The 16,947-nt window shown below is 43.8% G+C and overlaps 1 protein-coding gene across 1 annotated transcript in view; it reads right to left on the reverse strand.

Moving 5' to 3' along the window:
* Positions 1 to 162: 162 nt before the first annotated feature.
* Positions 163 to 16,947, reverse strand: part of skap1 (src kinase associated phosphoprotein 1) — a 31,972-nt gene continuing 15,187 nt past the window's right edge. The window contains exons 5-13 of the mRNA XM_056430292.1: positions 16,225 to 16,305; positions 16,062 to 16,145; positions 15,856 to 15,980; positions 14,445 to 14,508; positions 12,555 to 12,746; positions 9,918 to 9,971; positions 9,686 to 9,795; positions 1,152 to 1,254; positions 163 to 827 (exon numbers count right to left, since the gene is read on the reverse strand). Coding sequence (XP_056286267.1) covers positions 1,162 to 1,254; positions 9,686 to 9,795; positions 9,918 to 9,971; positions 12,555 to 12,746; positions 14,445 to 14,508; positions 15,856 to 15,980; positions 16,062 to 16,145; positions 16,225 to 16,305 — 803 coding nt within the window. The 3' untranslated portion in view covers positions 163 to 827; positions 1,152 to 1,161. The remainder of the gene's footprint in view (positions 828 to 1,151; positions 1,255 to 9,685; positions 9,796 to 9,917; positions 9,972 to 12,554; positions 12,747 to 14,444; positions 14,509 to 15,855; positions 15,981 to 16,061; positions 16,146 to 16,224; positions 16,306 to 16,947) is intronic.

Raw genomic sequence — 16,947 nt, forward strand, 5'->3', positions numbered from 1 at the left:
GTTATATATGATTATTTCCCTTGTTTCATTTGACTGAATTTGTTATACACCTCTTTTTAATAAACACTATGGTGGTTTTAGAGACAAGATATTGAAGCAATGCTGCTGCCTAGTGACTGAAGATGGAACAGTTTTACATCCACACACAAATTGAACTGAAAAATCATTTGAAATATTTATTTCAGTGTAAAACTCCACGTAAAATGTAGTTTAAAACCCTAATATACAGATGCTGTTATTTTATCAAAGATGTATTCATACAAAATGTATTTATTTATATAAAAAACCGACTAACAATCAACATATTTCTCAATTTAACCAGTGAATTGATGAATCAGTCCAGAATAAATTATCAATTTGCACTACAGCTGCAACTAACAGTTGTTTCTATGATTGATTATTCAGTTATTTATCTGATTCATCTGTTCATCTTTTAGCCTATGAAAAATAAAACATATTCTCAAAGTTTAACAAAAGTCCCATCACAATTTACCAGAAATAACATCTTCAAATCACTTTTTTGTCAAACCGAACAGTAATAGATTGAATTTATAGTAATATAAAACAGAATTGAAGAAAATCCTCACGTTTGAGGCTTTTCTTGATAAAATAACAAACAATTATATAAATCGATCGGCTTTCTGACCGCTTCAGCTGCGGTTTGCACATTAATATTAAAGGAGAGACCTTTATGGTTTATAGTGAACAGTAATACGCACCGGTGCATATTACATGTACATGTAATAACTTACAGTCTCATGAAGGAGAATCATTTTGAAATTACAAAAGATGAACTGTGAACATTCACATGCGTGTCGGCAGCAGCACTGCAAAATAAAAAATAAAAAACACGCATTAATAATTCAGTATTCATTCTAAGCTGCGCCTATCTAACAGTATTAGGGAATCATTTTCTTAAATAGGACAACCCACACTGTAATCATGCTTTGGTTGCACATATTTACTCTCACCGTTGCCCTGCTCAAGATTGCTCTACGCAGTACTTCTTCCAGCCAGCAGATGCCATAAATGGCAGGTCAACGACTGAATGCAGCTCAATGGCAGTCTGGATGAGTACCAGGGGGACCGTTTCTGTGTATTAGGCCCCAGTAATGGTCCATAATGCTGATGATAAGAGAGTGCCTCGGTACCTGTTGGGGCTCAGAGGATGTAGGCCGGGTGCAGGAAGTCCTTGGGGACGATGCCCACGGTGCCGTTCAGTTCGCCGACCCACCAGCCGTTGATGTTGTACTCCTGAAACCCAAAATGAACAAATCAAACAACGGCGGGTCCTCGAGGGGCCCGGGGACAAGTAAACGACGCAGGATTGAGCCCCGATCTCACACTTTTATTTGATCCGAGCGCACTGTTTGTCTGGCGTTATTAACATTAGAGCAACCATTCGAATGATTTGAACTGCAATTACACGCGGAGCTGATCCGTCACAGTGGCTGCTGAAATAATAAGGTTCAAACTGTATAAACTCAACTTTAGCAGAGGAAACCCAGGAGGGACGAGACCCCGCCACAAAACAGCCCTGTACAATATTCTAAGAGACACTGGGGTGCATTTACCTCGAGGGTTTCCATTCAAAAACGGGAGAAGACGGTAAACAAGACTATTGAGACAGAGCCTAAGATAAAACCATGTTTTTGTGTTGTTGTTTTTACCGCTCAGGAGCCGTGACAACAGCCTGCCTGCTTCCAGACTAATTATAACAAGACTTCATCTCTGCACTGTGATTAAAACGGAAAGTGGAAACTGGAGTCCACTTATACAAAGAAAAAGAAAGATTAGACGCTCTGGTACTTAAACTGGTGACTTGTAAAAATAAAAAAAGGAACTCAATGAAGTTTCGTATAAAGAAGAAAATATTTAGAGCAGAAAATAAAATCAGCAGCATAAGTTTCCTTTATAACTCCCGGTGGGCATTTGCAATAATTTTGGACATTTTATAGACTAAATGTTGGGGCTATAAAAAATAAAAAACACCCGCAGCAAATCCTTATACACCAATTTGAATAGTTAGAATAGAATAATAAATTAAATTAGGAACCATGAATGCTGTGATGGAGGTCCTGATAGACCGAAAGCTAATATTAAAATGTTCCCTGCATAGATTTAAGTGTGCGGATATCGATTATACAAATCAATTAAATGTATTATAAATGTAATATATTTATATTTTAAAATACAATAAAAGCTCTGGTTTTAACTGGCTGAATACAAACTAATGTGTGCCCTATAGCAGGAACGTCCTTCAAGAAGTAAATATAAAAACACACTAAAATGTAACCTTGAAAAATAAATGTCACTCTTCTAAATACTCCCTTAATGTAATGTTTCATTATTGTTCGCTGAATTTATTTTTATTTACATTTGTCATCTACCTTTTGGAGTATCCAAATTAATTGAATTAAATTGGGTGTGACATTTTATGTTGCATTGGTGAAGGAACCCAAATCAAATCAAAAGGTAACTTAAAGGAATATATTCCTAAAAACAAAATTATTTGTTTATGAGGTTAAATCAGACATTCATTGAAAATTAAAATATTCGACAATTACGGCCCATAAAAGGATCCGAATCATGCAGATATTCTGCGTGTGTGTGACACATTTCTTCCAGATCGGAAAAAAACTGAAATAACAAAATCTCGTGCTTTAAGCCTTTTAGGAACTGGAGTCGCATCAACAAAGGCGTGATCATCTGAACGCAGCAGTCGGGCTCTAACTAGATCTGTGCTGGATCAATATTTGGCCCGAGACCAGAGGGGCGCTGAGGCCCACAGAGGAGGCACCAGCCGGCCATCATCTTCCTGATGGAGCGGCCGGCCCGAGCTCATCGCTCTCCTCTGTTCTCCGGCAGATTGGGAATGAATGCGTGAACAGTTCGTCTCGGCCCTGAGGAGAAGACGAACCGCTCGGCTATCTCTCTCACACACACACACACACACACACACACGGCACGTATAAGTTCTCCATGTTTTAGATTGGAAGCGGGTTTAAACTTCTGGCTGTGGAAACAACACGCACACACACATTCGGTGACATGATGAACAGAGCTTGAGCCGCCCTCCATCCAGAGGAATGAGGCCAGCAGCAGCTAATGAGAAGTGGTGACGGATGTGTCGCTCAGGAGGCGATAAAACCGCAAGACTCAAGTGTTCTTACAGCAGAAACAGGTACCCACAATGAGCAGATTGTCCGTCCTGGCCTCATCGTTCTAACCTCGCCGACAGCTCACGCTGGGACGCTCCACTGTGCTCGGCTCTCAAACTCTGACTGACTATTCAGTGTGTGTTTGAGCTCATAAAGCAGGGGGAAGTTAAGTCCAAAATGGCCTTTTTATGCCCCCCATAAGACCGTAGAGGGAGAAAAATCCTGGTTGCGGAAAGCTGGCTCTGGTTCCCATTCGGGATAACGTGAAATAGAGGAGGAGGAAAGGAGGGGGCGAGACAGACGGACAGGAGGGGAGGCATCGGAGAGAGAGGGAGCGAAACAGTTTTTCTCTCCCTTGGGGGCGTCGTAGCACTATTCCACCGATCGTAGTGACAGAGAGTTTTATTTATCTCCGTGGCCCATCTGTGCAGTCGGTCTCAAATTCTCCCTGAGAAAGGTCTTTTGGATTATCAGCGCCGCCATTTTAATACAACTGCTACATCACAGAGTGGGTGCCAATGGCGGTGGGAGTCTGTCAGGCGTGCAGAGTCCATCTTCCTCATACTTGAAATGGGTTCATCCAGAGTACACCTGCTGTAATAGGGACATTCCAAGAGGCGGGGAGAGTAAATTATCCAAATGACAAAAACTATGCAAACTCCTCAATGTCCTCTTCCTTCTGTTTGTTTTCCTTTCTTTTTTTTGTCTCTTAGGTTAATTATTTTTTGTGTGATTTTGCATCTTAAACTCTGAAATGCCAACATCAGGTTGCAAAGAAGCGGCTCATGTTCTACTTCTGGGGTGATGAAAATCAAGCTCCCCCTCGAGTGTTCTGGGAGACGTCTGGTTTCCTCTCATTAACAAGATGTAGCAGGGTGCACAGTGTGTCGTCTGAGGGGTGACACGCATCTGCAACCAGGATGCATATCAGATGCACTCTGTAAGGAAGGAAGGGTGGTGGTGGTGGTGGTGCTAGTGGGGCGGCGGGGGGAGCTGGGCGGGGGGGGGGCAAACAGTGCCGTGTCGTGGCGGCGCGCTGACTCGTTGACCTCCCGGTGACTCCTCCGCCGAGAGAGAGAAAGGGGGGTGGCGGGGGAGCGTGGTCGGGGCTGGCACTGAGACTGGGTTGCCATGACAACACCTGCAGTGTACCGGCGCGATCGTTTATTTACCACTCAGGGGGCTGGCTAATGGCGGCATTCTGATGGGCCCATCGCTCACGCTCCCGAACCGGAGGACGGATTGACAGCTACCCCGAGCCTGAAGCGGGGAGAAGGTGAGTCGAGGGCTGGGTGGATGCGGCGAAAGACAACGGGGGAGGCAAAGGGTGAGGTGGGGAAGGGGGGGGGGGGGGCGCCAACATCCCCATCGCGTACCGAAAAAAAAGCTTCAAATAAATGCAACTTTTTTTCTTTTTTTGGGTGGAGAAAATTATAAATTGTGCACAGATGTCGTCTTCTTTGCCTCTTTTTCTTTCTCATCTTGTTCTCTCACACAGACACACACACACACACACACTCCCCCAAATGCATACAAACTAGGGGGAGTGCTAATAAGCCTGACACATGAGGCATCTTTCCGCGGCCACCAGCTGACTGAGGCAGGCCTTGGGCGTGATGGAGCGCAGGAAGTCTCTCATTGCCCTGCCGCTGAACCCGCCGCCTCGGTGTTACAATCTCTCCCTCCCTCCTTCCCCCCTATCCCTCCTTTCCTCCCCTTCCTCTCTTTCCTCTCTTTCCATCTCTCCTGTAGCAGCCTTTCCACTTGCATCCTCTCTGTTGTTTTCTTTTTTTCTATCTCCCTCCATCAGACTCCTCTGATCCACTGCAGCTCTCTGCAGTTCTTCCGTCACTGGTTACTCTAACAATAAAACATGGACACCTTGAACACATCTGTAACCCGCTATTAGGTTAGCGAGCCCCCCCCCCCCCCCCCCTCCTGCTCACACAGGTACCTAACAATCGACCCGATAAGACCTGGAACCGTGGGGATAAAAATGCTTGTTTTGGGGCTGCTACGAGGACTCTGCGCCGAAGGTAATCTTGTCGAAATCCATCCAGAAATATGGCCGATATTTCTGCACAACCAGAGATCGAAATGGCTACTTAGTGTCCATTTTTTTCCAAGTGGGCTTTTAATTAAATCAGTGAATTGGCTTCCAATTGGAAACATGACAGAGCATGAGAACGTTTGAAAATATCTCAGGGACGATGAGATTTAATAAAAAGAAAACCTACTCGCTCCTTTCTAATGCACGCCTGGGATTACAGATAGCTCCTTAACTTAATAGCAATTTAAAGTGGATTTGTGTATGCCACTGAGTGTCTGTAATGATGGCTGTTTACGCCGCCCCTCATTTATAATAATTAGGCAGAATGGATTGGGGGTGGGTTGCTCGGACGCGGTTCTGGGCTATTGGCTTGGGCTGAATAATGACCTACTGTAGTTGACCGGGGGTTGACCGCTGCCTTCTGCATGACCCCAAACCCCAGACTCACCCCCTGCTACTTTGGGTGGTAAATAGGATGTCTTGCCTGTCTATAGCGTCTTGGTGTCTATGGCCACAATAGCAGCCAGGGGTCTTTAAATGGGTGTGTGACAGAGAAAAGGAGAAAGGAGAGGGGGGCTCAGGGGGGGGGGGGGGGACAGGGTTCACACAAAAGAATAAAAGGATCCACCCTCTTTGTCTCTCTTGCTTGACTTTTCCCATCTGATTGTTTGCCCACTTTTTCTTTTCTTGGGCTGCATTCAGTCGGTTTGACCTGTGGGCAGCGGCCCGAAATCGTCTTGTTAAAACAGAGAAGACGCCTGTTATGACCCTCAAGAGGACTGTCACAGGTAGCCTGGGTAGAGAACAAGTGGCCATTCAAAGCACAACGTGATTTATTTCAATCTTTAATATCATAACTTGTATTTATATAGAGGCTATAAATCACAGCAAGTACATCTATAAGGCTGTACATCTACTTCTGGTGTTTGTAGAAGTTGTCGTTGTATAAAAACACTAATAGAAACCGCCACAAGGTGTCAGTGGTGTCCACGCACTCTTCCTCGCTGACAGGCAGCTGCAGCTGAACACTTTGGCTAAATGTGACGTGCACGCTGTGGGGGCTTTGGGGGACGGACGCACATGATTGGCTGGCTCGTCTCCCTATCCCTCTGTTCCGTTTGGATGGGGGGGGGGGGGGGTGAGGATGAGCGGGGAGATGGAGAGAAAGAGGAAGAGGTGGCAGCAGCGCTTGCCAGAGTTTTAAGGACCCTGGATGGGTTTGTGCCATAAATCTCTTCCCACTCCATCCCCGCCGTTCTCCATGAGTGCCGGTGGGAATACAGGAATGTGGCAGCTGACCTGTTGAGCCCATGTCTTTTGATTCTGGACACATAAATTAAAGGGCAAGAATGCAAGGCACCCTCGTGGTTCAGGGTGGAACATGGCCGACTAAGTACACAGGCATGACGCGTGTCAGGGAGGAGTGAAACTACGGCTTCAAGCCGCCGTGACCAATTAATCCCACGTTCACGTAGTAAATCCCTGAACAGACGGATCTTGTTGCACGTCATGCATGATGCAGCGGAAAAAATGTGAGCGCAACGTCTCAACAATTTAAATGGAGTTTAAAGAATAATAAGCAAATCTTGCAAGTGTGATATTGCGGAAAACTGAGCTCGCCATTGTTTGTCATCACACACTAAAATGTCAGCGTGCAGCTATAATGCGCATTAGAAAAATGCAAGCTCTCAGAAATGAAACGCCGGAGCCAAAAACTCACAAGATGGATTCGACTGTGTGTTCGTGCCTCATGTATCAGCATCGCCGTCGAGCTCGCAGGAAAGCAAGTTAGGCATCGCTGGAACCGGCGGCGGAGGCTCACTACGAGATTAATTCTCTTGAACTAATGGGATTCATATGAGTTGTGAGGTTCCTAATTTATTTACTTTGTCAGGGACACACATATGCGCACAGACACACACACACACACACACACACACACACACAGATACAGATACAGACACACAAACAGAGCAACACACAAGGGGGGAAAAAATACAAATTCAGTAAAAATGCCCCCACTTTACAGTAAGTGAGGGATCAATAATGATGGATGAGGGCCTTTTATACAATCGGCATGTTCTCCTCAGTTCACAGCCATATGACACCGCGCCTGTGGCTATCCCATTCTGCACTTCAGCAGTCAATCACATCCCAGCTTTAAAAATAACAGTTTGTTAGCACCATTGATTTAGCACTTAGAGCGTGTCCTTATTACCTTGTAATTATGGTCAGTGTTGACATAACAGCAGAGACAACCAGGCCTCCCACCCTCTAAGAGAATTTATGGGCCCTGGTTTTATTACGGCCATTTCATGTGTCTAGGTCCCCAGTTAAGCGACAGACTTGAGTTCTAGCCAAGGGCCCGTATTTCACTCATCGAGGTCAGGGTTCTCAGGAATCCCCACCCGTAAAAAAAACCGAACGTGGGCATGGGCGTGAGCGTACACACAGGAGACGCGGCGGGGAAGCCCTCCCCAAGGGCTCATTAAAACAAATAGCCGATTACAGGCTATAATCCAAATAATGCTATTCATGGGAGGAAATGTGATGCTTTTAGGACGCAGAATGAGACGCGGGCGAAGTCTCGTCGTCACACGGAACCCAACAGTCGGAAGCCGTCCGGAGATCGCCTCTGAATAATTTACAACCAGACCCCTCGCTTTAAATCCATTAGAGGGAAAGCAAGGATGCTCGTAAGTCTGTCACTATGTTATGACTTCAGCATCCAGCTTGACAAAACAAGAGTAATCTGTGTCATTAAGATTGCGAGATACTACGAACGAGTCTTGCTTACAACCTGGAACTTAGTTTGCTTTTAAGGAGAAGCAGTAATCTGATCCATACAGTGAAAAGTAATACGGCAGGCAGAGCTGAGGCTGTCTGAGGAGGATCAGCAGTGCCGAGCCAGGTTCCCTTTGTTTCCCCAAGAACGCTGCCTTTGTCATCCTCACGTGAAAAATGGACTTGGCTGTTTTGACATTTACCCCTATCAAGCAGCACGCGCACGCACACACATACAGAGGGCTGGCATCTCATTAATCTGGCACTGCCAAGAGAGCCTCAATTAAAAGTCCATCTTGTGCGAAGGTCATATTTCACCTGTGCCATATCTGCTCTTACCAACAAAAGAGCAGCATAGCCCTCAACATGAACCGATACCGTTTGTTTATCCATCTCAAACTTCTTCAATGCGCCATAGAAGTGAGAACATCATTGTCGTTTTGCACTAAAGCTGGGAAACATCATAAATAATTAAAATTCAGGGGCTGCAGCTGCTGATTAAAGATGCAGAAAATCACGAGGTTGAATACATCATTTCTCAATCTCTGCTGCATAATTACCAACAAAACACTGTAAACTCGTCCTCCCTCCACTCTTCAAGTAATTTAGCCGAAACACGGAACCTGATGATTCAATCTCAAACCGACCAATAGCAACAGTCTGGGGAAACAGGTTCCCGCGCGCAGCAGAGCAAAAGTGCCCAAATTACAAGCCATTGATTTCCAGTAGGGTGGCTTTTCACTGGTAGATACTCTGCATGTAACTACAAGACGGCCATAAAACACAAGGAAATAGATAGAGAGAGGAAAAGAGCTGAGATGCAGGACGGCTTCACCTGCAGTTTGTGTCAAACCGAAAGGAAGGGCTTCGCATGGCTGCCTGCTCAATTAACCCCTGTGATAGAGGCTCCATAATGAACAACAGCACCATTACGCAGCGCCCGAATGGCACTTCACCCTCGTGGCCTGGGAAGAGACAATGCCGCTGCCGGTGCTTCACTGCTGCTTCCAGACACGAGTGCTCCCTAACAGAGGGGTTTAGACGTCGGGGATATCAGCAGGTACGGAAAGTAAACGAGGGGCAAAGTTATTACTGGCATTGATGTTGTTTATGCCCCTAAATAATTACTTATTCTACACATCTGCATCACGTGTCACTCATTTCAAATTACTGTAATTGCCGTTGTGTTTATGTCTCAGAGTGGACGGGGCCATTTGGGGTTGGTTTCCATTGGTCCCAATTTTGACTGGGAGGAAAATGTGTCCAGACACCACAGAATTATGGGTGAAGTTTAACCCTTGTGTTGCCTTAGGGTCATTTTGACCGGAATCAATATTACACCCACCCCCCGCTTTAGGATTAATTTGACCCCATTCAATGTTTAATGTCGGTGTTCTTTCGGGAGTCAACAAACAAACATAAAGTGCCTCACACTTAAACTTGGAAAACAATATTAATTCTAATAATTTTCTGGAGGTTTTAATTGCTGGCGTCAAATTGAACCCAAAGGGTAAAATATGTTAGTAAATATAAAGGTAACAGGAGGGTGAAACATTGAATCGGGTCAAAATGACCCAAAGGCGGGGGGAGGGTGTAATATTGATTCGGGTCAAAATGACCCTAAGGCAACACAAGGGTTAAGTGACCTTGTGGATTTTTTTTTTGTGTGTGTGCTGATGGCGGTGCTGACCTTGCTAATGATGTAGATGAGATCTCCCCGCTGGAAGGGCAGCTCGTCCACCTCGTCGGCCCAGCAATCCCATAAACCCTGGTAGAAATTGGCGTAATCTGATGACGAAGCTGAAGGGAAATGAAGAGCAAGAGTTTAAGTAAAACAGCGAGACAATGTTCTTTTCCCACTGCGAACTATTAGGCTGGAGATCCTCCTCATTATTAGGAGTGGACTGTAATGAGGTTCTGACCTGGTCTGTTGTTCGGTACACTGCTCTCATCTGTCGGATCTGGAAAATCGTCCTCTACAAAAAACAAAGGAAAAGCACAGCGAAAACGACAAAATGAGGTTTGTGACAGAAACCGTAAAACAAGATGTTAAGTTCCACATTTTTATTTCCTTATCTAACGGGAAAATCTAAATAATGACAAGAAACATATGTGGTGTAAAAAATAAAAAAAAGCGTCACGATAAAAACAAAACACAGAAGACACAAATGAAGCGGATCATCAGCCTAATGTGTTTCCACGAGACAAAAGATGGCCTCTTTTTCTTTCACCAGACTGAACTCCTCAGTGAGAATCAATTTGTTCACATTCATCAGAGACGCGGGGAGGAAAAATGTAAGAGAAATAGTCTGTGTTTAAGGCACGCGGAGGCGGACGTATCATCGACTGCGGGGCGTGGCCCCCGGTGGTCTGAGAGGTGACACAGTGATACGCCTGCCCTCGGTCTCACACATCCATCCTCACCAGCGGCTGACAGCCACGCCGCAACGCAGCAACACTATCCACCTTCCAGCACAGCATGCCCCTCTGCTTCCAGGAAGCCCAGGACGGACAACACGCACTCTCACACACACACACACACGCAGACACACACACACACACACATAGACACGCGCGCATGCTGTACATCCACATGCATATTTGTGTTTATGTGTAGTTTGGATGCAGGAGGTGTTTAATGTGTAGAGGTCCGATCTTCTTCTCTTGCTTTTCTTTCACACACACACACACACACACTTCCAGATTGTTGCACATTTCATTAATAAAACCAAGATAAAAATGGAAAAGATATAATTTTAAATCTCAATGCTGTGTATTACCTCATAAAATATTTAAATGTTTTTCATTGTCACGGCATAAAAAAGCAGGAAAAAAAGGTGATTTTAATTCTGTTTGCTAAGGGTCCAAACATTTGTTCAGCAGTCCTTAACTGCTCCGCGAGAGAGCATCCTTCAGGGGAGGGGCCGCCGCTACGGGCCAACGGTTTCTAGATCAAAGTGATTTAATTTTCCAGTCAATAAAATCAGTCATCAGCATCACAGCCAATACCGCCATCGCTCCGCTTTCTGCCTGCAACTGAGCCATGTTTGGAGTTTTGCTCCACAGGGGAAAAATATGCTTTACTCCGACTCAACATTTCTTCGCTGGTTTGGCTACTGCACATTTAAAATGTATTTGATGTGCAATCTTTCCAATTTGTTATATTTTCCAGACAGGGGGAACGTGTGTGTGTGTAAGTTTTATGTGCGAATGAATGACATTTGTCGTCAGGGAAGGAAACATCGTTAATTTTCACATTCGAACGATATAAAGCTGGTTGAAAATCTGCAAAATTGCCCTTTAACAACTTTATGAATCCAAAGAAAAGTTAAACAACTCTCGCAACATTCATATGAGTAAAGTTTAACAAACTAACAAAAAACAGTCAATGCAAAGACTATTATCCAGGAATATTTAGATTTGTTAAGGAACGAAGATTCTCCAAATTCAAACATCTTCTTTGTCCCACTGTCATTCGCAAAAGAGAATAACCATAACATCTAGTAATTTAACAGTATGGACTCACTGCGTAGAAGCTGCAAATGAGCACATAAAGGTGCAGGGTGATTGAAAAGTGAAGGGGTGAGAAAGTGAACGAAAGAGCCCGTCATTCGATATGCCATCTGTGGTCAGAGTCTGTACCTCTTCCCAGATGGCTTTGAACGCCGGCGTGACAGTCTGAAGACGGATTCCCCTCTCACCAGTGATTTTGGCAAAGGTAATGTACTCAGTGAGTGAAACAGAATCTTGATGTATCTTATTTTATAGAAAGAGTGATGGACGATGGCCCTGAGAAGATCAGATCACCCCTTTTGTCCTTCTATGGATCTGGTAGCCCCCCTGACACATGGGGCTGTCTCCCCCCACCCTCCACCCCTCGATAGAGACTCACACACACACACTGACACGCAACATTCTCAATCAAACTCTAATTTCTATTTAAGACGTGACATTAAGAGCGCCAGAAGTATTTTAAGCCCTGCGAGATGCCGTTTTTTGCTTCCTTTCAACTAAATTGCTGTTGCTAGGCAATTTTAGCCCAAACTCTGCTTAGTGGATTGAATTGTGGACTATTTGTTGCCTGGCAACATTAGCTAATTGGACGTTCCATGACGGAGCATTCGGAGCGACCGGCTCTCGCTGATTTCAACAACATAACTGTGTCTCAACAGATGGCTCTCAGTGAGATGAGCAAGGAGACCAGAGGAAGCTGCTTTCCAGTCATGTGAGGAGAGGCTTCCCTTCCTGCCCTGTGTGCCTCTGCAGCAGCCGCCTCGTCCCTGACAAGCTTATTAGTGTTGCTTGATTTAAAATGAGCGATCAGTCTGGGTGCTGTGGCGGCGGGGAGGTACCTGGCAACACAGATTCAGCAGCCCGGGGAGATCATCACAAATATTTCTTGTTGCAAAAACAAAATCCCTCAGGGCTCGAGTGTGTGTTTATTTGTCTGACTGAGTATCATGAGAGTTTGTGTGTGCAGCCCTCCCCTGTCTATTTCTGTGTGTGTGTGTGTGTGCATGCATGTGTGTCTGTGTGTGTGTGTAACCACGTCCTCATACCTGGCAGCACTTCGTAGATATCCTCGTCCTCTTCGTCGACCCCCCCCGTCTCGTGCCCCCCTTCCAGTTTGCCACTCTGAAAGGCCCGGGCAGTGCCGGGCCGTGACGAGGCCGGGCCGGTCAACCCCTCAATGTCATCATAGGTCTCCTCTTCCTCGTCATAATTGCAAGGGATGGAGGTGGAGCGTAGATCTACGGATGGAAGGAGAGCCAACGTGACGGACGGCGCACAAGAGACACACACACACACACACACAGGAGGAACACTCAAAGGGTGATGAGCAGGCGAGGCTTGAATTATAGATTATTATCATTAAATTGAATGTTATTATCTATTCATTCTTTTTTTTCTAAAATAGTGAAAACGACCACTTGTTATTTTCCGGAGCCCATGGTGACGTTCTCGGACGTAAAAACTTAAAAGATAGTTAACGTACAATTATACAGTAAAAAAACACGCTAAATTTTAAATTTGAGGAGTCAGAACAAGCAACTGTTATAACGCACAATATTTGCATTTCAGCAAGTTACTAAGATATTTATAAAGACAGAGTTTGGTGAAGCGTGGGATCATGGGAGATATGACTCCGTCCTTGTTTATTGTTCAGGACTTTTTTACCGGGAGCAGAATTATCCGTGGAGATCTGACTCACCGAGCTATCGCTGATAACTCAAGATCAAGAAGTCTGATGGAGAAAGATCTGAAAAGTATATCTAAATAATGTGGCTTAAAACTGGATAGATTTGACACTTGCAATGCATGAGTAAACAACTCAGCAAAAAACATATAACATAGATTGTATTTGTTTTTTAAAAATGTTAATGCCGAAAGGTTAGATATAATATATATCTATATATTTACCTTTAAACCATCTTTCCTCTTTATCTTTTGTTTATTGTTAAAATATGAATATTGGGTTGCCCATGGTCCGAGTGATGGCATCTCTTCCTCGCTATCCGCATCTCTACTATCAGTATTAAATAAAGGCAAAATGCCAACAATAATATTCCCACAGAGTTCTTTGAGGAGCGACCCCTAAATGAAAGTTCAAGTATACAAGGCAGGTCTGCCTTGATCAGGAGGTGAAGAGGTTAAATAATAATCATCTACATGTTCTGGATCAGGACTGCATTTTGTCTGGAAGGAAGTAAGACAAACTGCACAGTGTCTGTTACTTCCCGCAAATCAGTGGCCCGGCCCGAGCCCATTTGAGAGTAGACACGGCAGGACGGCTCGCTCAGATGGAGGAGCCGTCTCATTGCAGGCGACCGGCCGCTGCAACACGGGGTATCAGGTCCTCCGCCGTCCACCAGCGGCGGAACAGAAATCAATGTCACTGGAGGATAACCAGAACATCCACCAATCAATTTCCTGTAAGTTGGAATTCGGTAGGAGGGTTAGGGGAAGAGTGGTTGGAGGGGGAGGGACGGAGTAGAACTAGAGCTACATGATGGTGCACATGACATGTCGAATGAGGAGATTCAGGACTCGGCTGTGCAGCGGCTGATGGATCGGGTGTTTTTTTTATCTGTGTCAGAGATGATGAAGGGCTCTCTTTCATTTCTGACCTTTCTGCCCCACCAAAAAGCACACAAGCAAACTTTAGTGGGAAATGTAGAAAGAAAAAGAAGGTTGGACGGTTTTAACTGCTTTAACTCTATTTTCCAATTAACCTATGTGGCTTTTTTAAAAGTATTCTCAAATCATTTGTTTTGTATTTATACAACCCAATAACAATTTGTCTAAGAATCTGAACAACACAAGACATCCTCTGACCTTAAACTCTCGATTCAAATAGGGACAGAAAAGAAACACGACAGAGAACGCTCGACTGGAAAACAACTTGCGCAATAAGTACCGGAGGAAATTACAAAGAGAAGCTGGCTTACCTCTAAGTATAAAATTGATTTGGTCCACCCATTCTCTGGCCTCTTGAGGACTGGTGGCAGTGAACTAATGGGAAACAGTGGCAATACTCATGCAATTATCATCGCATCCAAACGTGCATTTATATGGCAATAAAAGCCTGTTTTTTTTAATCTTCACTTCAGTTCACCAACTCTCCTCCTCGTTCCCTCTTGATGTAGCTCTACAATTATCAGATCTACAATATTCAATTAGGACATAACTGTATTATAATCAGATAGTATGACTAATGAGCCTTATAGACATGTTGAGAAACTGGATTTAGAGTGAAGCCCGACTGACACTGGATCTCTGAAGCCACTGCAAATATTTAAGTGTAAAATAACAAAGATTTAATTAAATATTAAAATCAGTTTAATCTGGTGATTAATAAAGAAAATAATCACCAGATTAAACAATGATTTTAATAATAATGCTCCAAAATATATTGAATCCAAAAATATGTAGTTTACTATCATAGAAAATGTACAAAAGCAATAATGTATAACAATGTTCACATTTTAAAAGTCTAAACTTTGTGGCAACTTGCAAAAGACAAGCGATAAATCAACTGTCAAAAAGGGTTCATTAACAGGTCCATTTATGTGTTGAGCGATTAATTGATTAAGTATGACGCCATTTTAGAGCCATTTTGGGTAAATATAAAAGTAATTAAAGAGTCGGGGTAGACGGGTAATATTCCAAGAGTTAGAGAGAAATGTTAGCCACCAAATGCAAAACCGTGTTCGGCCAGCGTGTTTCTGTGCAGAGGACGGCCTCTGAGCGAGGGGAATTTCTTTCATCTAGTTTTCTGTGTTCTTTTATGAACGTAAGCAAATTATAATGAAATGAATATTCTTTGCACTCAGAAATCTGGTTTTCGCTTTTTCCTTGTAAATTTGTGATAATATTACTAAATATTACTTATTAGAATATTACTCTTCTCCTTGGAATGTATTTATTTTTCACATAACACATATTTTATCAGGAGCCATTTAATAAAAAAAATTAAGAATTGCGAACAATAAATGTACGAAGCGCGACAAATTTAAAGTACAAAATCAACTCAGTGGTCTTTAGTGGACCAATTATGTCATGGAGACACCGTTTAAATGACTGTTTTTAAATGAATGTTTTCAAATGACCCTTTGGCATTCATGTACTGCACTTTCTTGTTATTTACTGCAGACCCAAACACAGATACCAAAACATCGTTATAAGCTGATATCTGCTGATGTATTGACATTTCTGCTTCAGAAATTTGCTAATTCTGGCCACAAAGACCACTGCCTCAAAAGGTCTTCCAAAAATAAAAACCCAAACGTCATTCACTTGGACTCCCGAACACGGACGACCAGTTGGCCGTCTGTCCGGGCTCGTTGTGGTCATACAAACCTGGAAAGCGCTCCGTCCGGGGCAGAAGAGCTCAAAACAGGAGGTTTTTTTGGAGTCTCTTCTCAGGTTGGTCACCAGCTGCACGTTGTAGTCGATGATATGAAAGGAACCCTTCTGCTGCTTATCTGTAGGGACGAGTGGTAGGACTTTATCCGATTTGATTCATGGACCTGCAATGTTTCTGTTTGTTAGTATTTCAAACAAACCTTTTTCACTCCCAAAGTAGTAGAATATTGAACTGGTCAGAGCGCACCATCTCTTTTTCCACTCCGAGCCGAAGAAGCTGTGATCTACGGAACAAAATGACGTGCGTGAACAACAGTTGTTCAGACGCTGGACCCCGGGCAGGTTCTCCTTGTGCTGCGGTACCTCTTCGTCTCTTCTCCAGGTGGCCTTGCTTCAAGATGTTGCCGACGTCCTGTGCCGCGACAGGCGGGATGTCACCAAAGTCTGTGAAGAGAAGCAGTTCATTCGTCTTTAAAAAAAAGTTCAGAACATTCCATTTAGGATGTAAAAAATAAGAGATAAGCAGCAAATCCTTACATTTAAGAAGCTAGAACCAGAGAAAGTTTGCCATATTTCTTGCTTAATGGATTAAAATAATTGAAATTGTTTCTGTCAATCAACCAATCAATTCACCGCCTGATTGTTTCAGCACTAACTCCTAATGAGCTGCACTTAAAAAGCTCCTCATTACCACACACAAACACACACCATGCATATAAAGTCTCCAGGATTAAATACATCCCCGCTCGGCTTTAGGAAGCCGGGATCAATACATTTGCAGCGCTGCAGTCCATTCATCTGCTCACGTTGCACTTTTAATGGGAGCAACCTTCCTGTGGAAATCTCTCTTCAATTTGCAAAGTCAAATTTTAAACATGATAGGCCACAACTTAAAAGGCTTTGGTTAATTAGTGCAGTTGACAAAGCAGTTCGCAAAGTATTTAGAGAAGAAGTTTGATAGAGGAAGTCCACACGAAATAGTTTTTTGTAATATTCTCATGATCACATTCTTGTTGGCAATAATATATATGATGTTAATACATACATTTCCCCAAAATTGCACATATTGTGTGTTTAACACAGACA

Source organism: Pseudoliparis swirei, chromosome 13 (assembly GCF_029220125.1).
Source record: "Pseudoliparis swirei isolate HS2019 ecotype Mariana Trench chromosome 13, NWPU_hadal_v1, whole genome shotgun sequence".
NCBI lineage: Eukaryota > Metazoa > Chordata > Actinopteri > Perciformes > Liparidae > Pseudoliparis > Pseudoliparis swirei.